The sequence below is a fragment of the Oncorhynchus gorbuscha genome, linkage group LG15 (genome assembly GCF_021184085.1).
Source record: "Oncorhynchus gorbuscha isolate QuinsamMale2020 ecotype Even-year linkage group LG15, OgorEven_v1.0, whole genome shotgun sequence".
NCBI classification, from domain to species: Eukaryota; Metazoa; Chordata; class Actinopteri; order Salmoniformes; family Salmonidae; genus Oncorhynchus; species Oncorhynchus gorbuscha.
The window spans coordinates 4,021,482-4,042,411 of NC_060187.1; the positions used below are offsets into that span (position 1 = coordinate 4,021,482).

The window sequence follows — 20,930 nt, forward strand, 5'->3', positions numbered from 1 at the left end:
GACTGAGATGGCCGCCTCGCTTCGCGTTCCTAGGAAACTATGCAGTTTTTTGTTTTTTTACGTGTTATTTCTTACATTAGTACCCCAGGTCATCTTAGGTTTCATTACATACAGTCGAGAAGAACTACTGAATATAAGATCAGCGTCAACTCACCATCAGTACGACCAAGAATATGTTTTCATGACGCGGATCCTGTGTTCTGCCTTACAAACAGGACAACGGAATGGATCGCATGCAGCGACCCAAGGTTGAAACGACTCCGAAAAGAGGGAAACGCGGCGGTGTTCTGGTCAGACTCCGAAAAAGGGCACATCGCGCACCACTTCCCAGTATTCTTCTTGCCAATGTCCAGTCTCTCGACAACAAGGTTGATGAAATCCGAGCAAGGGTGGCATTCCAGAGGGACATCAGAGACTGCAACGTTCTTTGCTTTACGGAGACATGGCTTACTGGGAAAACGCTATCCAGGGCGGTGCAGCCAACGGGTTTCTCCACGCATCGCGCCGACAGAAACAAACATCTCTCTGGTAAGAAGAGTGGCGGGGGCGTATGCCTCATGACTAACGGGACATGGTGTGATGAAGGAAACATACAGGAACTCAAATCCTTCTATTCACCTGATTTAGAATTCCTCACAATCAAATGTAGACCGCATTATCTTCCAAGAGAATTCTCTTCGATTATAATCACAGCCGTATATATCCCCCCAAGCAGACACATCGATGGCTCTGAACGAACTTTATTTAACTCTTTGCAAACTGGAAAACATTTATCCGGAGGCTGCATTCATTGTAGCTGGGGATTTTAACAAAGCCAATCTGAAAACAAGACTCCCTAAATTTTATCAGCATATCGATTGCGCAACCAGGGGTGGTAAAACCTTGGATCATTGTTACTCTAACTTCCGCGACGCGTATAAGGCCCTGCCCCGCCCCCCTTTCGGGAAAGCTGACCACGACTCCATTTTGCTGATCCCTGCCTACAGGCAGAAATTAAAACAAGAGGCTCCCACGCTGAGGTCTGTCCAACGCTGGTCAGACCAAGCTGACTCTACACACCAAGACTGCTTCCATCACGTGGACTGGGACATGTTTCGTATTGCGTCAGATGGGAATATTGACGAATACGCTGATTCGGTGTGCGAGTTCATTAGAACGTGCGTCGAAGATGTCGTTCCCATAGCAACGATAAAAACATTCCCTAACCAGAAACCGTGGATTGATGGCAGCATTCGCGTGAAACTGAAAGCGCGAACCACTGCTTTTAATCAGGGCAAGGTGTCTGGCAACATGACTGAATACAAACAGTGCAGCTATTCCCTCCGTAAGGCTATTAAACAAGCTAAGCGTCAGTACAGAGACAAAGTGGAATCTCAATTCAATGGCTCAGACACAAGAGGCATGTGGCAGGGTCTACAGTCAATCACGGACTACAAGATGAAATCCAGCCCAGTCACGGACCAGGATGTCTTGCTCCCAGGCAGATTAAATAACTTTTTTGCCCGCTTTGAGGACAATACAGTGCCACTGACACGGCCTGCAACGGAAACATGCGGTCTCTCCTTCACTGCAGCTGAGGTGAGTAAGACATTTAAACGTGTTAACCCTCGCAAGGCTGCAGGCCCAGACGGCATCCCCAGCCGCGCCCTCAGAGCATGCGCAGACCAGCTGGCCGATGTGTTTACGGACATATTCAATCAATCCCTATACCAGTCTGCTGTTCCCACATGCTTCAAGAGGGCCACCATTGTTCCTGTTCTCAAGAAAGCTAAGGTAACTGAGCTAAACGACTACCGCCCCGTAGCACTCACTTCCGTCATCATGAAGTGCTTTGAGAGACTAGTCAAGGACCATATCACCTCCACCCTACCTGACACCCTAGACCCACTCCAATTTGCTTACCGCCCAAATAGGTCCACAGACGATGCAATCTCAACCACACTGCACACTGCCCTAACCCACCTGGACAAGAGGAATACCTATGTGAGAATGCTGTTCATCGACTACAGCTCGGCATTCAACACCATAGTACCCTCCAAGCTCGTCATCAAGCTCGAGACCCTGGGTCTCGACCCCGCCCTGTGCAACTGGGTACTGGACTTCCTGACGGGCCGCCCCCAGGTGGTGAGGGTAGGCAACAACATCTCCTCCCCGCTGATCCTCAACACGGGGGCCCCACAAGGGTGCGTTCTGAGCCCTCTCCTGTACTCCCTGTTCACCCACGACTGCGTGGCCACGCACGCCTCCAACTCAATCATCAAGTTTGCGGACGACACAACAGTGGTAGGCTTGATTACCAACAACGACGAGACGGCCTACAGGGAGGAGGTGAGGGCCCTCGGAGTGTGGTGTCAGGAAAATAACCTCACACTCAACGTCAACAAAACTAAGGAGATGATTGTGGACTTCAGGAAACAGCAGAGGGAACACCCCCCTATCCACATCGATGGAACAGTAGTGGAGAGGGTAGCTAGTTTTAAGTTCCTCGGCATACACATCACAGACAAACTGAATTGGTCCACTCACACTGACAGCGTCGTGAAGAAGGCGCAGCAGCGCCTCTTCAACCTCAGGAGGCTGAAGAAATTCGGCTTGTCACCAAAAGCACTCACAAACTTCTACAGATGCACAATCGAGAGCATCCTGGCGGGCTGTATCACCGCCTGGTACGGCAACTGCTCCGCCCTCAACCGTAAGGCTCTCCAGAGGGTAGTGAGGACTGCACAACGCATCACCGGGGGCAAACTACCTGCCCTCCAGGACACCTACACCACCCGTTGTTACAGGAAGGCCATAAAGATCATCAAGGACATCAACCACCCGAACCACTGCCTGTTCACCCCGCTATCATCCAGAAGGCGAGGTCAGTACAGGTGCATCAAAGCTGGGACCGAGAGACTGAAAAACAGCTTCTATCTCAAGGCCATCATTTACATTTACATTACATTTAAGTCATTTAGCAGACGCTCTTATCCAGAGCGACTTACAAATCAGACTGTTAAACAGCCACCACTAACACTGAGTGGCTGCTGCCAACACACTGTCATTGACACTGACCCAACTCCAGCCATTTTAATAATGGGAATTGATGGGAAATGATGTAAATATATCACTAGCCACTTTAAACAATGCTACCTTATATAATGTTACTTACCCTACATTATTCATCTCATATGCATATGTATATACTGTACTCTACATCATCGACTGCATCCTTATGTAACACATGTATCACTAGCCACTTTAACTATGCCACTTTGTTTACTTTGTCTACACACTCATCTCATATGTATATACTGTACTCGATACCATCTACTGTATGCTGCTCTGTACCATCACTCATTCATATATCCTTATGTACATGTTCCTTATCCCCTTACACTGTGTATAAGACAGTAGTTTTGGAATTGTTAGTTAGATTACTTGTTGGTTATCACTGCATTGTCGGAACTAGAAGCACAAGCATTTCGCTACACTCGCATTAACATCTGCTAACCATGTGTATGTGACAAATAAAATTGGATTTGATTTGATTTGATTTGTAGTTACTCCACAATACTAACCTAAATGACAAAGTGAAAAGGAAGCCTGTAAGAAAAAACTAATATTCCAAAACATGCATCCTGTTTGCAAAAGGGACTAAAGTAACACTGCTGAAGCACTAACACTAATTGCCTAGCAGAGAAGAGCACATCTCCCTGTACAAATTCCTGATTGCCCAGGAGAGGGAAACCACTCCCCATCCCATACAGCCACTGATTACCAAAACATCAACAATCACAAATTGCCATGCACCTTAAAGGAAAAATCCACTGCCCATGTTATGTCAATGGGCCGAGCGGTGCATTCTGGGCAATTCGGGACAAGGGGCACTCTCCTTCAAGTCAGTGAATGGGAGTCTATTGGGCGCTAGCTCAAAAACCCAACATTTACACTAATTTCGTTAACAAGAAGTACAACATTACACATCCCTTCCAGATGAAAATAGGCAGGTTTCTCGACATACATTGACTTTGAGAAGGGATTGTGTGATGATGAGCTTAGCGACCGCGTGACGCAGCATGACAACGTGAACGCGATTGGTCAACAGTCTACTGGGTGAGGTGTTCTTACGTTCGTCATTCATTGAATTCCTCTCTCCTGTTTATAATATCTCTGACAATGGCACCATTTGCAACGCACCCTGGACTAAAGAGGCAGACAAATACGAAAAAAAATGTGCTTTAACCCTCTGTTAAATTACACATTTCTCGAAGAATATCGCACAAAAATGTGATCAATGGGAGAAGTCATCCTGCCGAGTTATGACACTGGCCAGGGCTGAAATCGGAGGTGTATGAGATGACAAATGTTTTCACGATCTAAAAGTCTTATTCCTATGAGAGAGACTTTATCACAGTGCTACGTAATACCGACCGGATTTCTGCCTGCTTTGAACGCCAATCATTTAAATTCACAATGAAAACATCAAATGCCCCAGGGACTCGATAAAACATCAATCAATCAATCAATCAAATTTTATTTATATAGCCCTTCGTACATCAGCTGATATCTCAAAGTGCTGTACAGAATCCCAGCCTAAAACCCCAAACAGCAAGCAATGCAGGTGTAGAAGCACATCACTCAGGGTGAACCTTTTCATTTCGTCCTGGTTGATGTGTCAACAATCAACTAGCTGCAAGTTATGAATGAGCAGCAAACCAACACTCAAACTGGACAGTTTTATCTCAATCTCTTCATTCAAAGACTCAATCATGGACACTTGTTGTATCTACCTTCTATCATGTTGTTGTCATGTGATGCTACCATGTTGTTGTCATGTGATGCTATCATGTTGTTGTCATATTGTGATGCTACCATGTTGTTGTCATGTGATGCTACCATGTTGTTGTCATGTGATGCTACCATGTTGTTGTCATGTGATGCTACCATGTTGTTGTCATGTGATGCTACCATGTAGTGTTGCTACCATGTTGTTGTCATGTGATGCTACCATGTAGTGTTGCTACCATGTTGTTGTCATGTGATGCTACCATGTAGTTGTCATGTAGTGTTGCTACCATGTTGTTGTCATGTGATGCTACCATGTAGTGTTGCTACCATGTTGTTGTCATGTGATGCTACCATGTAGTTGTCATGTTGTGATGCTACCATGTTGTTGTCATGTGATGCTACCATGTTGTTGTTTTTTATTTGGTTTATTTCACCTTTATTTAACCAGGTAGGCCAGTAGAGAATAGGTTCTCATTTCCAACTGTGACCTGGTCAAGATAAAGCAAAGCAGTGCAACATAAACAACAACACCGAGTTACACATCGGATAAACAAATGTACAAGTCAATAACAGAATATAAACAATCGAATATCATGTTGTGTTGCTACCATGCTGATTTGTCATATGTTGCTGCCTTGCTACGTTGTGTTGCCTCTCTTGTCGATATGTGTGTTTTGTCCTATATTTATATGTTATTTATTTATTTTTAATCCCATCCCCGCAGGAGGTATTTTGCATTTCGGTAGTCTGTCATTGTAAATACGAATTTGTTCTTAACTGACTTGCCTAGTTAAATTAAAGGTGAAATATATATTTTTTTAAATGAGCATTCAGCAGTTCACACCAAGTAGGCTACTGGGAAGAAGAACAGCATTTAAAGTAAATGGCCTTAGCGAACAAAAAGACAACACCTTAAAATAAAAGAATGGTGTGACGATAACTATACCTATCAATAGTCGCTGTTTGTTGCAATATTTGATAGGTAGCTGTCAAGAATATTACAGAACGGCAATGTTAGTTGCAGAATGATTTGTCTGTGTTACTATTTTATAAGGCAAAACGTTACATGCAACTGCACGTGGCTCGTTGGTCTAGGGGTATGATTCTCGCTTCGGGTGCGAGAGGTCCCGGGTTCAAATCCCGGACGAGCCCTTATTTTTATATCTCGACTTTGGCTAAATTAAATGAAAGCATATCATCTATGCAAGCAGTTATTTAAAAGACGATTTGTTATGATGGTATTTCGTTCTGGTTAGACGCGTAATCCGGCTTGATGTAGAATGAACACTATATATGCTATATTTTTGTGTAACTATAACGTGGCTCGTTGGTCTAGGGGTATGATTCTCGCTTTGGGTGCGAGAGGTCCCGGGTTCAAATCCCGGACGAGCCCGCCTTTTTTTCAGTCCCGGACTCATACTTACTCCTAAAACTATTCAGATCATTAACATAGATGGAGTAATTAAGACGTCTTTGGATAAAGTAGATTTTTCTTTAAGTTTTTATGTTTGACTGTCATATCTGTTACTGTTTGTAGGGGGCAGTATGTCCCAGTTATTGCAAGTCTCCATCAACCTGTTTTTTTTGTCTCATGTCATCCGTCGAATTTCCAGAATTTCGGAAGGTAGTTTATTCCAGCAGGCAACACAGTAGATTCCATAGAATCAGTTTATTAAATGCGTGCCATACCGTGCTGTGTGTTGTCTATGACGGTTATCTTTCGGGGTCCTGTTGTTGACTTTAGATATATTGTAAAGCCCCACACATAATAATAGTGCTTGCAAAATACCTTTCTGTCCACATGTCTTTCTGTCCACATGTCTTTCTGTCGTGCTCAAGGCAGGCAGAATGGTCAGACAGGTGGGTACGTAGTGACAGACAGGCTCGTGGTCAAGACAGGTGGGTACAGAGTCCGGGAGGTACATAGTGACAGACAGGCTCGTGGTCAAGACAGGTGGGTACAGAGTCCAGATACAGGAAAGGGTCGAAACCGGGAGGACTAGAAAAAGTAGTACGGTAAAAACACGCTGGTTGACTCAACTAAACATACAAGACAACCTGGTACAGAGAGACAGGAAACACAGGGATAAATACACTGGCACAGAGAGACAGGAAACACAGGGATAAATACACTGGTACAGAGAGACAGGAAACACAGGGATAAATACACTGGTACAGAGAGACAGGAAACACAGGGATAAATACACTGGCACAGAGAGACTGGAAACACAGGGATAAATACACTGGCACAGAGAGACAGGAAACACGGGGATAAATACACTGGTACAGAGAGACAGGAAACACAGGGATAAATACACTGGTACAGAGAGACAGGAAACACAGGGATAAATACACTGGTACAGAGAGACAGGAAACACAGGGATAAATACACTGGCACAGAGAGACAGGAAACACGGGGATAAATACACCGGTACAGAGAGACAGTAAACACAGGGATAAATACACTGGCAGAGAGATAAATAAATAAATAAATATTTAAAAAAATTCACGGTAAGTTCTACCTACACCTGTTGTATTCGATGCACGTGACAAAATTAAATTAAATTTGAACCGTTATTTTAGCTTTCTGTTTGTATGTAGCTTGCACTTCAATGGCATGACAACTCTTCTCTTTCAATTTTCAATTTGTTAGGCAATCACATGTACCTACGGGGAAAGGATGGCCAGCCACACAGGAGGGTGATTTTTCACTAAGGAGGAGAAGGACGCCATACTGAATGAAATGCTTGCTGGCCATTTTGGAGTAAAGGGGATGATTGCCAAAATTAACCTACATCCCCTGGCATCAAGGATGTGGACGGCTGGGTAAGTGAAATAACCTTTTGTTTATCAATCACATTCTATTATATCTGCCACGTTGTGCCTCAAGGTCAGTACCTGTCTAGTCTGCCAGAAGTTTGAGAGGGTGAAGACTGTGGAGCCGGAGTTGATGCCCATCAGTTGTTTCACCGTGGCACATGATTGGTCAACCCATCAGTTGTTTCACCGTGGCACATGATTGGTCAACCAAATCAGTTGTTTCACCGTGGCACATGATTGGTCAACCCATTAGTTGTTTCACCGTAGCACATGATTGGTCAACCCATCAGTTGTTTCACCGTGGCACATGATTGGTCAACCAAATCAGTTGTTTCACCGTGGCACATGATTGGTCAACCCATTAGTTGTTTCACCGTGGCACATGATTGGTCAACCCATTAGTTGTTTCACCTTGGCACATGATTGGTCAACCCATTAGTTGTTTCACCTTGGCACATGATTGGTCAACCCATTAGTTGTTTCACCGTGGCACATGATTGGTCAACCCATTAGTTGTTTCACCTTGGCACATGATTGGTCAACCCATTAGTTGTTTCACCGTGGCACATGATTGGTCAACCCATTAGTTGTTTCACCGTGGCACATGATTGGTCAACCCATTAGTTGTTTCACCGTGGCACATGATTGGTCAACCCATTAGTTGTTTCACCGTGGCACATGATTGGTCAACCCATTAGTTGTTTCACCTTGGCACATGATTGGTCAACCCATTAGTTGTTTCACCGTGGCACATGATTGGTCAACCCATTAGTTGTTTCACCTTGGCACATGATTGGTCAACCCATTAGTTGTTTCACCTTGGCACATGATTGGTCAACCCATTAGTTGTTTCACCTTGGCACATGATTGGTCAACCAAATCAGTTGTTTCACCGTGGCACATGATTGGTCAACCCATTAGTTGTTTCACCGTGGCACATGATTGGTCAACCCATTAGTTGTTTCACCTTGGCACATGATTGGTCAACCCATTAGTTGTTTCACCTTGGCACATGATTGGTCAACCCATTAGTTGTTTCACCGTGGCACATGATTGGTCAACCCATTAGTTGTTTCACCGTGGCACATAAGTGGCACAAGTCACATTTTACTAAGTTGTTTTGTAATGGCTGCTTTTATTTGACCACAACAGAGTTCAATATTATAGAATGTGTGTTTGTGTGTCAGTATCCTTACACATATGAAAATCTGCATACTGTATGAAGGACATTTCAGGTAAGACCCAGACAACTTCGAAGTAACAACAGTTGATTAAATCGAACAGGGGCATGTAGCCTGATGGGATTTTTATACATGTAGCCTGATGGGGGTGTGTACGTGTAGCTTGATGGGGTTTTATACATGTAGCCTGATGGGGGTGTGTACGTGTAGCTTGATGGGGTTTTATACATGTAGCCTGATGGGGTTTTATACATGTAGCCTGATGGGGTTTTATACGTGTAGCCTGATGGGGTTTTATACATGTAGCCTGATGGGGTTGTATACGTGTAGCCTGATGGGGTTTTATACATGTAGCCTGATGGGATTTTATACATGTAGATAGATGGGGGTGTGTACGTGTAGCCTGATGGGGTTGTATACGTGTAGCCTGATGGGGTTGTATACATGTAGCCTGATGGGGTTTTATACGTGTAGCCTGATGGGGTTTTATACGTGTAGCCTGATGGGGTTGTATACGTGTAGCCTGATGGGGTTTTATACATGTAGCCTGATGGGGTTTTATACATGTAGCCTGGTGGGGTGTTATACATGTAGCCTGATGGGGTGTTATACATGTAGCCTGATGGGGTTTTATACGAGTAGCCTGATGGGGTTTTATACATGTAGCCTGATGGGGTTTTATACGTGTAGCCTGATGGGGTTTTATATATGTAGCCTGATGGGGGTGTGGACATGTAGTCTGATGGGGTTTTATACATGTAGCCTGATGGGGGTGTGTACGTGTAGCCTGATGGGGTTTTATACATGTAGCCTGATGGGGTTTTATATATGTAGCCTGATGGGGGTGTGTACGTGTAGCCTGATGGGGTTTTATACATGTAGCCTGATGGGGTTTTATACATGTAGCCTGATGGGGTTTTGTACGTGTAGCCTGATGGGGTTTTATACGTGTAGCCTGATGGGGTTTTATACGTGTAGCCTGATGGGGTTTTATACGTGTAGCCTGATGGGGTTTTATACATGTAGCCTGATGGGGGTGTGTACATGTAGCCTGATGGGGTTTTATTCGTGTAGCCTGATGGGGTTGTATACGTGTAGCCTGATGGGGTTTTATACATGTAGCCTGGTGGGGTGTTATACATGTAGCCTGATGGGGTGTTATACATGTAGCCTGATGGGGTTTTATACGAGTAGCCTGATGGGGTTTTATACATGTAGCCTGATGGGGTTTTATACGTGTAGCCTGATGGGGTTTTATATATGTAGCCTGATGGGGGTGTGGACATGTAGTCTGATGGGGTTTTATACATGTAGCCTGATGGGGGTGTGTACGTGTAGCCTGATGGGGTTTTATACATGTAGCCTGATGGGGTTTTATATATGTAGCCTGATGGGGGTGTGTACGTGTAGCCTGATGGGGTTTTATACATGTAGCCTGATGGGGTTTTATACATGTAGCCTGATGGGGTTTTGTACGTGTAGCCTGATGGGGTTTTATACGTGTAGCCTGATGGGGTTTTATACGTGTAGCCTGATGGGGTTTTATACGTGTAGCCTGATGGGGTTTTATACATGTAGCCTGATGGGGGTGTGTACATGTAGCCTGATGGGGTTTTATTCGTGTAGCCTGATGAGGTTTTATACATGTAGCCTGATGGGGTTTTATACATGTAGCCTGATGGGGTTTTATACATGTAGCCTGATGGGGTTTTATACGTGTAGCCTGATGGGGTGTTATACATGTAGCCTGATGGGGGTGTGTACGTGTAGTCTGATGGGGTTTTATACATGTAGCCTGATGGGGTTTTATACATGTAGCCTGATGGGGTTTTATACATGTAGCCTGATGGGGTTTTATACATGTAGCCTGATGGGGTTTTATACATGTAGCCTGATGGGGTTTTATACATGTGGCCTGATGAGGGTGTGGACGTGTGGCCTGATGAGGGTGTGGACGTGTGGCCTGATGAGGGTGTGGACGTGTGGCCTGATGAGGGTGTGGACGTGTGGCCTGATGAGGGTGTGGACGTGTGGCCTGATGAGGGTGGGGAGGCTTCGTTTCTACCTTCAAGGTGTTTTCATTCTATGGGTTCATTTCTTTGATGCCATGAAGATGCTCGGTTTTATTTATTGTTTTGACCTATTATTCAACCAGGAAAAGACCCTTTCAGGCTAGAACCCTAGTTTTGGAGGCGGACCTGACAACAGGGAGGCAGGAAGTCATCAGTACTCATAACACAATACATTGAAAACAATAACAATAGTTAACAGTATTTTCGTCTATCAGAGCTTTAAACTCCGACAGCGACACCTTTAACTTAAATCCATGGAATGATAAACAACGCGCTCGACTCCACCTTTATATAAACAGATTGTGTGATGAATCCTCCTATATAATCCACTTATCTGACTCAGAAGAGAAACAATGGTAGCAGTGTACCAGGCCAGTTTACCTTCACAAACCAGGAAATATCACCTGTGTTTTGTTGAATCAAAGCAAGAACAACAGGAGGTGGGTTTGATAGTAAGACATCTTTATTGATCGTTTAGGACAGACATGCTAGATCTCTATGCAGTGTGAATGGAGAGCCATCTCTGAATTACCGTAAGTAACCGGGTCCTGACCTATGGTCTGCTCTGCCTTAACGTAAGTAACCGGGTCCTGACCTATGGTCTGCTCTGCCTTACCGTAAGTAACCGGGCTCTGACCTATGGTCTGCTCTGCCTTACCGTAAGTAACCGGGTCCTGACCTATGGTCTGCTCTGCCTTACCGTAACTAACCGGGCTCTGACCTATGGTCTGCTCTGCCTTACCGTAACTAACCGGGCTCTGACCTATGGTCTGCTCTGCCTTACCGTAAGTAACCGGGCTCTGACCTATAGTCTGCTCTGCCTTACCGTAACTAACCGGGCTCTGACCTATGGTCTGCTCTGCCTTACCGTAACTAACCGGGTCCTGACCTATGGTCTGCTCTGAGTTACCGTAACTAACCGGGTCCTGACCTATGGTCTGCTCTGCCTTACCGTAACTAACCGGGCTCTGACCTATGGTCTGCTCTGCCTTACCGTAACTAACCGGGCTCTGACCTATGGTCTGCTATGAGTTACCGTAACTAACCGGGTCCTGACCTATGGTCTGCTCTGAGTTACCGTAACTAACCGGGCTCTGACCTATGGTCTGCTGCGTCAGAGTTGTACCATTGTCTTACGTCAGTTGGCGTCACTTCTACGCGAGGCTCGTCCCTCATCCGACGGTTGCATTGTTCAATCAATCGTAAACCATTGTTCAATCAACAGTAAACTATTGTTCAATCAATCAACAGTAAACTATTGTTCAATCAATCAACAGTAAACCATTGTTCAATCAATCAACAGTAAACCATTGTTCCATCAATCAACAGTAAACCATTGTTCCATCAATCAACAGTAAACCATTGTTCAATCAATCAACAGTAAACCATTGTTCAATCAATCAACCGTAAACCATTGTTCAATCAATCAACAGTAAACCATTGTTCAATCAATCAACAGTAAACCATTGTTCAATCAATCAACATTAAACCATTGTTCAATCAATCAACAGTAAACCATTGTTCAATCAATCAACAGTAAACCATTGTTCAATCAATCAACAGTAAACCATTGTTCAATCAATCAACCGTAAACCATTGTTCCATCAATCAACAGTAAACTATTGTTCAATCAACAGTAAACCATTGTTCAATCAATCAACAGTAAACTATTGTTCAATCAATCAACAGTAAACCATTGTTCAATCAATCAACAGTAAACCATTGTTCCATCAATCAACAGTAAACTATTGTTCAATCAACAGTAAACCATTGTTCAATCAATCAACAGTAAACTATTGTTCAATCAATCAACAGTAAACCATTGTTCCATCAATCAACAGTAAACCATTGTTCAATCAATCAACAGTAAACCATTGTTCCATCAATCAACAGTAAACTATTGTTCAATCAACAGTAAACCATTGTTCAATCAATCAACAGTAAACCATTGTTCCATCAATCAACAGTAAACTATTGTTCAATCAATCAACAGTAAACCATTGTTCAATCAATCAACAGTAAACCATTGTTCAATCAATCAACAGTAAACCATTGTTCAATCAATCAACAGTAAACCATTGTTCAATCAATCAACAGTAAACCATTGTTCAATCAATCAACAGTAAACTATTTTTCAATCAATCAACCGTAAACCATTGTTCAATCAACCGTAAACATTGTTCAATCTACAGTAAACCATTGTTCAATCAATCAACAGTAAACCATTGTTCAATCAATCAACAGTAAACCATTGTTCAATCAATCAACCGTAAACCATTGTTCAATCAACCGTAAACCATTGTTCAGCCAACCGTAAACCATTGTTCAATCAACAGTAAACCATTGTTCAATCAATCAACCGTAAACCATTGTTCAATCAATCAACCGTAAACCATTGTTCAATCAACAGTAAACCATTGTTCAATCTCAGGATCTTGACACTGTCTCTAGTCCTAATAAAGTGGATAGGTGGGTACTGTACCCAGGTCAGGGAGGGGGCAAACACACGGTCTCTAGTCCTAATAAAGTGGATAGGAGGGTGCTGTTCCCAGGTCAAGGAGGGGGCAAACACACTGTCTCTAGTCCTAATAAAGTGGATAGGAGGGTGCTGTTCCCAGGTCAGGGAGGGGGCAAACACACTGTCTCTAGTCCTAATAAAGTGGATAGGAGGGTGCTGTACCCAGGTCAGGGAGGGGGCAAACAAACTGTCACTAGTCCTAATAAAGTGGATAGAAGGGTACTGTTCCCAGGTCAGGGAGGGAGCAAACACACTGTCTCTAGTCCTAATAAAGTGGATAGGAGGGTGCTGTACCAGGTCAGAGGAGAAGAAAATAAATACGAACAAGTGTAAATTGTAATTAATCAATTAATGCATCGGTCAATCAATGAATGAATAAATACACCCCCCACCCCCCGAAATGAGGCAGTACATTGAGAGCAAGACATTCCTAGGCACCAGGGCGATAATACATTGAGTGAAACAGTAGGATAATAAGTAAAGGTTGGACTACGGTGTCTAAATCCCCTCACTGTGTTTGTTTTGGTGCAGGGGTTATGTTTCAGCAGTGGGCATGAATAATAATCTTCTATCGGGGGGGTCGGTCTTTATTAGGTATCCTAATATATGTCTGAGTTCTCTTGTTCTCTTCACGGTATCAACATTGTAAACGTTAAGTTCTGTGACCCCCCCCCAGGCCTGAAGATGAGTTTTTATTTTATATGATTCTAGAATAGTCTTGACACCTATTTCATCCCTACTCGGGTGACATCACAAAGGGTTGTGGAAGAATCAATAACTACCTTGAAGTTCTCACTTTGAGTGTTTTGTTTTGTCTTCTTTTCTCCCTGGGACTCTCTTCTGACACCAGGGGTTCAGCGGTGTCTTACTGTGCATTAGTAAGCCCACTATGGAGAGCGGTTGCTCCAGCTATTGGAGGTACGTTCTGATGCTAGCTCACTTGGCTCCAACTTGGACTAGTATTTGGCTCATTTAGGTGGGTCAGGATGGAATATTTTACCAGTATTCACAAGGGTAGTGCTTCTCTCTTTTTTTTTAGGGGGAGACGGGTGAGGAACATATTCACAAATGTTTAACTCTACACTAACCGTCAAGACACAGTACACTCCAAACGTTATGAAGATTATGGTCATTTGTACTCATGTTTACAGTGTTTTTGTCAGACAACAAGACTAGATTTTCCACTACCTGCCAAACACATACATCTTCTTTAAGAAGTGTCTCACACGAAAAATACATTTCAAAATAAAAGTGAACATTTTTCAAAATAAAAGTAGTGTTCTGATCACTGGTTAACCACAATAGCAGTACACCACGTCGTCCTGGTTCTGAAAACAAGACCCGATTGTTTGGTAGTAGTAACCTTTTAAACACAGCCGGCATAGAAGTCCATTTATTTTAATTTTTAATCATCGTTGGGAGTGGACACGTCATACATCATATGACCCAATTTGAATGACAACGGAGCAGTCGTTGAGTCATTTGGAGGAACGTAAGTTTACAATGACGTGTTTGACCATCATAATGAACCTGCAAGGTCTACATGTGCAAATTTCATATTTTTCTTCTTCGTTTTTTAGGGATGTGTGACTGTTCCCGCCATTACCAGATACGAGGGTATCCTGGTCCCAGACAGGCCTCTGTGCTCTTGTCAACTTCATTGCTGTCAAATGGCATGACAATGAGTGACGGGGAGATGGCATGATAGCACAACACACACTGGCTAGGACAAGGGTAGTCTTTGAACTATGTTATGATGCTTTAATACAGCATGCTTTAATACAGAACAGAAACAATAGTCATAGACTATCCAAATAAATGGAAATTATTTGTCTAGATGGTCATACAATCAACAGACTGTTGATAAGCAACTGCTTGCTAAGGTTACGGTTAGGGTAGGGGTTAGGGTAGGGGTTAGGGTTAGAATAATGGTTAGGGTAGGGGTTAGGGTTAGAATAAGGGTTAGGGTAGGGGTTAGGGTAGGGGTTAGGGTTAGAATAAGGGTTAGGGTAGGGGTTAGGGTTAGAATAAGGGTTAGGGTAGGGGTTAGGGTAGGGGTTAGGGTTAGAATAAGGGTTAGGGTAGGGGTTAGGGTTAGAATAAGGGTTAGGGTAGGGGTTAGGTTTACAATAAGGGTTAGGGTAGGGGTTAGGTTTACAATAAGGGTTAGGGTAGGGGTTAGGTTTACAATAAGGGTTAGGGTAGGGGTTAGGGTAGGGTTAGGTTTACAATAGATGTTAGGGTAGGGGTTAGGGTAGGGTTAGGTTTACAATAAGGGTTAGGGTAGGGGTTAGGTTTACAATAAGGGTTAGTGTAGGGGTTAGGGTAAGGGTTAGGTTTACAATAGATGTTAGGGTAGGGGTTAGGGTAGGGGTTAGGTTTACAATATATGTTAGGGTAGGGGTTAGGGTAGGGGTTAGGTGGGTTAGGGTAGGGGTTAGGTTTACAATAAGGGTTAGGTTTACAATAAAGGTTAGGGTAGGGGTTAGGTTTAGAATAAGGGTTAGGGTAGGGGTTAGGTTTACAATAAGGGTCAGGGTAGGGGTTAGGTTTACAATAAGGGTTAGGGTAGGGGTTAGGGTAGGGGTTAGGTTTAGAATAAGGGTTAGGGTAGGGGTTAGGTTTACAATAAGGGTTAGGGTAGGGGTTAGGTTTAGAATAAGGGTTAGGGTAGGGGTTAGGTTTAGAATAAGGGTTAGGGTTAGGGTTAGGTTTACAATAAGGGTCAGGGTAGGGGTTAGGTTTACAATAAGGTTTAGGGTAGGGGTTAGGTTTACAATAAGGGTTAAGGTTAGGGTTAGTAGATTGTTTCATTGTTAGTGTAGATGGACTATCCAAATGTAAGAATTACCTCGCCGTAAAAAGTAGTGCACTATATAGGGAGCACGGTGGTATTCGGGACACACCCCTAATCACGATGACACAGTATGATACAGTGCAGCAGCAACAGGAGCGGCATGGCAGTGAGTACCTGTGAAACAAAACACTGTACACGAAAGAGAAACACAAACCAGCTAGTGATGTGGCACTAAGAACATGGGCCTCAGTGAGGACACCGCCTGGCAGCTGCCCTCTACAGTAGTGATAACCAGCTAGGACATGGGCCTCAGTGAGGACATCGCCTGGCAACTGCCCTCTACAGTAGTGATAACCAGCTAGGACATGGGCCTCAGTGAGGACACCGCCTGGCAACTGCCCTCTACAGTAGTGATAACCAGCTAGGACATGGGCCTCAGTGAGGACACCGCCTGGCAACTGCCCTCTACAGTAGTGATAACCAGCTAGTGATGTGGCACTAAGAACATGGGCCTCAGTGAGGACACCGCCTGGCAGCTGCCCTCTACAGTAGTGGGAACCAGCTAGGACATGGGCCTCAGTGAGGACACTGCCTGGCAACTGCCCTCTACAGTAGTGATAACCAGCTAGTGATGTGGCACTAAGAACATGGGCCTCAGTGAGGACACCGCCTGGCAACTGCCCTCTACAGTAGTGATAACCAGCTAGGACATGGGCCTCAGTGAGGACATCGCCTGGCAACTGCCCTCTACAGTAGTGATAACCAGCTAGGACATGGGCCTCAGTGAGGACATCGCCTGGCAGCTGCCCTCTACAGTAGTGGTAACCAGCTAGGACATGGGCCTCAGTGAGGACACTGCCTGGCAACTGCCCTCTACAGTAGTGATAACCAGCTAGGACATGGGCCTCAGTGAGGACACTGCCTGGCAACTGCCCTCTACAGTAGTGGTAACCAGCTAGGACATGGGCCTCAGTGAGGACACCGCCTGGCAACTGCCCTCTACAGTAGTGATAACCAGCTAGGACATGGGCCTCAGTGAGGACACCGCCTGGCAGCTGCCCTCTGTGGATGGTTGCGATCTACAGTTGCCTAATATAGTAAGCGTACATTTACACACACTAACGAACACACGTTTGACAATGAACGATGGTCTAAACTCAAGTATACAAATGCAGTTTCACTGACAGCATTTTGTGAAACACCTAAAATAACAAGACATTTCCAAAGAGTGCATTAAGTCACATGATCAAAGATCATTTACATATTCAAACTCGTGTACATCAGTAGAGAGCACAATATTACCTAAAAAAAACTAAACAAAAAGAACAACATGCGTTAGATATACAGCATCCCAATTGGCACCCTATTCCCTATATAGTGCACTACTTTTGACCGGAGCACTAGGGGTCACTACATAGGGAATAGTGTGCCCTCTGTTGAGCCATTGGATTACTTGTTCCATGCTGCTCGTTCCTTCCATCCCAATGACACCCTATGCCATAGGGCTCTGGTCTAAAAGTAGTGCACTACATAGGGAATAGGGTTCCATAGGGCTCTGGTCTAAAAGTAGTGCACTACATAGGGAATAGGGTGCTATAGGGCTCTGGTCTAAAAGTAGTGCACTACATAGGGAATAGGGTTCCATAGGGCTCTGGTCTAAAAGTAGTGCACTACATAGGGAATAGGGTGCTATAGGGCTCTGGTCTAAAAGTAGTGCACTACATAGGGAATAGGGTTCCATAGGGCTCTGGTCTAAAAGTAGTGCAATACATAGGGAATAGGGTGCTATAGGGCTCTGGTCTAAAAGTAGTGCACTACATAGGGAATAGGGTTCCATAGGGCTCTGGTCTAAAAGTAGTGCACTACATAGGGAATAGGGTTCCATAGGGCTCTGGTCTAAAAGTAGTGCACTACATAGGGAATAGGGTGCTATAGGGCCTGGTCTAAAAGTAGTGCACTACATAGGGAATAGGGTTCCATAGGGCTCTGGTCTAAAAGTAGTGCACTACATAGGGAATAGGGTGTCATTGGGGATACATACAAGGGGAGAACTTGGTCATCTGCAACTTTTCAAAGCATTTATTTTAATATACAAAAATATAAAAAGAAAAAAAAATTATCTACCTTTCTACTTTAAAAATAAACAAAAGTATAGTTCACATGTTTGAGAGGGCTTCATTTTTTTTTGTTGTTGATCATTTTGTAAATGTTTAAGACTTTTTGGCAATTCCTTTAATAAAGTACACTATTTTACAACTGAAATGTATGTAACGCTAGTTTCCAACTGATGACCAGTATTAAGATAAATCCCAATCGGAAAGCTCTACTGGAGGTGAACCAACACAACAAGCATGTGGTGGAGATGAAGATGCACCAATCAGGTGTTGGGATTAACAGGAGCACCCGCCTTCAGTGGTTGGAGGCTCCTGTGGTTTGTCCAGCTTGATGTCAATCACTGGGGAAAAGATGGTTAAGGAAGCTCTGGAAACACATTTGTAAACAAGTTAACCAGTAGGACAGACTATAGAGACACAGCTGACCCTTGAACCGACTAGCCAAAATCGGAAACTGACCCTAACCTTAACCTAACTTTATGGAATTCAATATTTGTTTATCTGAATCCCCATGAGCTTTTTGCAGAGGTCCACAAAAAAAACACAAAACACACAAATGTAATGTACAATGATATACAAACAATAATAATAAAAAACAACGCAAGAATAAAACGTCTGTGTTGCAGTGTGTTACTGTGTGTTACAGTGTGTTAGTGTGTCTGTGTTACAGTGTGTTAGTGTGTCTGTGTTACAGTGTGTTAGTGTGTCTGTGTTGCTGTGTGTGTTAGTGTGTTACAGTGTGTTAGTGTGTCTGTGTTGCTGTGTGTTACTGTGTGTTACAGTGTGTTAGTGTGTCTGTGTTACAGTGTGTTAGTGTGTCTGTGTTACAGTGTGTTAGTGTGTCTGTGTTGCTGTGTGTGTTAGTGTGTTACAGTGTGTTAGTGTGTCTGTGTTACAGTGTGTTAGTGTGTGTTACAGTGTGTTAGTGTGTCTGTGTTACAGTGTGTTAGTGTGTGTTACAGTGTGTTAGTGTGTCTGTGTTGCTGTGTGTTAGTGTGTCTGTGTTGCTGTGTGTGTTAGTGTGTTACAGTGTGTTAGTGTGTCTGTGTTACAGTGTGTTAGTGTGTGTTACAGTGTGTTAGTGTGTCTGTGTTACAGTGTGTTAGTGTGTGTTACAGTGTGTTAGTGTGTCTGTGTTACAGTGTGTTAGTGTGTCTGTGTTGCTGTGTGTTGCTGTGTGTTGCTGTGTGTGTTAGTGTGTTAGTGTGTGTTACAGTGTGTTAGTGTGTGTTACAGTGTGTTAGTGTGTGTTACAGTGTGTTAGTGTGTCTGTGTTACAGTGTGTTAGTGTGTCTGTGTTGCTGTGTGTTGCTGTGTGTTGCTGTGTGTGTTAGTGTGTTAGTGTGTGTGTTAGTGTGTGTTACAGTGTGTTAGTGTGTCTGTGTTACAGTGTGTTGGTGTGTCTGTGTTGCTGTGTGTTGCTGTGTGTTGCTGTGTGTGTTAGTGTGTTAGTGTGTGTGTTAGTGTGTGTTACAGTGTGTTAGTGTGTCTGTGTTACAGTGTGTTAGTGTGTCTGTGTTACAGTGTGTTACTGTGTGTTGCTGTGTGTGTTAGTGTGTTACAGTGTGTTACTGTGTGTTACAGTGCGTTACTGTGTGTTACAGTGTGTTACTGTGCGTGTTAGTGTGTGTGTTACTGTGTGTTACAGTGTGTTACAGTGTGTTAGTGTGTGTGTTACAGTGTGTTAGTGTGTGTGTGTTACAGTGTGTTAGTGTGTGTGTTACAGTGCGTTAGTGTGTGTGTTACTGTGTGTGTTAGTGTGTTACAGTGTGTGTTACTGTGTGTGTTACTGTGTGTGTTACTGTGTGTGTTACAGTGTGTTAGTGTGTGTGTTACAGTGTGTTAGTGTGTTAGTGTTACAGTGTGTGTTACAGTGTGTTACAGTGTGTTACAATCTAACATAACAGTGTTTAAGTCCCAAATGTAACCTGATTTTCTTCAGTACACTACTTTCCACCAAAGGTAGTGCACTATATAGGGAATAGGGTGTTAGGGCTCTGGTCTAAAGTAGTGCACTATATAGGGAATATGGTGCCATAGGGCTCTGGTCTAAAGTAGTGCACTATAAAGGGAATAGGGTGCCATAGGGCTCTGGTCTAAAGTAGTGCACTATATAGGGAATTGGGTGCCATTTGGGACTTAACAAAAGGTGTGTCTGAAACGCCTGTAGCTTTACTGCCCTCTATTGACATAACATGGTACTGTTCTAACGTGTCTGCAGTATGACCTCTATGGCACTAGGTGGTGCTGTTGCTCAAACATCTACTACTACTATGTACCATCTCAAGGCAGCAGCGCATAAGGGCGATCCATGTATGAACCCTCCAACACACTGTCCTCCTGTGGAACACAGAGCTCCTACAAAATAAAAATAATAATATGCCATTTAGCAGACGCTTTTATCCAAAGCGACTTACAGTCATGTGTGCATACATTCTACGTATGGGTGGTCCCGGGAATCGAACCCACTACCCTGGCGTTACAAGCGCCATGCTCTACCAACTGAGCTACAGAAGGACCACAGCTACTACTTTTAAACATTTCAAATCACGCTGTAACTCTTGATAGAGCCCTTTTTAAAAAACATTTCAAATCACGCTGTAACTCTTGATAGAGCCCGTTTTAAAAACATTTCAAATCACGCTGTAACTCTTG

General features: G+C 43.8%; 2 protein-coding genes and 2 non-coding genes across 4 annotated transcripts in view; 2 read left to right on the forward strand and 2 right to left on the reverse strand.

The window, feature by feature from the left end:
* The first annotated feature begins 5,853 nt into the window (after nt 1-5,853).
* trnap-cgg lies at nt 5,854-5,925 on the forward strand. The gene has a single exon. It is a non-coding gene; the product is annotated as a tRNA-Pro (tRNA).
* A 169-nt stretch (nt 5,926-6,094) lies between these two features.
* trnap-ugg lies at nt 6,095-6,166 on the forward strand. Its single transcript has one exon. It is a non-coding gene; the product is annotated as a tRNA-Pro (tRNA).
* A 2,658-nt stretch (nt 6,167-8,824) lies between these two features.
* LOC123996448 (extensin-2-like) lies at nt 8,825-10,684 on the reverse strand. The gene has a single exon (XM_046299816.1). It carries the CDS (start codon nt 10,682-10,684, stop codon nt 8,825-8,827), a length of 1,860 nt encoding a protein of 619 aa, XP_046155772.1.
* Nucleotides 10,685-18,073: 7,389 nt separating this feature from the next.
* Nucleotides 18,074-20,930, reverse strand: part of LOC123996539 (ras-related protein Rab-6B-like) — a 135,874-nt gene continuing 133,017 nt past the window's right edge. The window contains exon 8 of the mRNA XM_046299949.1: nt 18,074-18,616. Coding sequence (XP_046155905.1) covers nt 18,552-18,616 — 65 coding nt within the window. The 3' untranslated portion in view covers nt 18,074-18,551. The remainder of the gene's footprint in view (nt 18,617-20,930) is intronic.

Bases quoted from the DNA above. Each gene is read 5' to 3' on its own strand.
- LOC123996448 (XM_046299816.1), bottom strand. From the start codon at position 10,684: ATGTATAAAACCCCATCAGGCTACATGTATAAAACCCCATCAGGCTAC.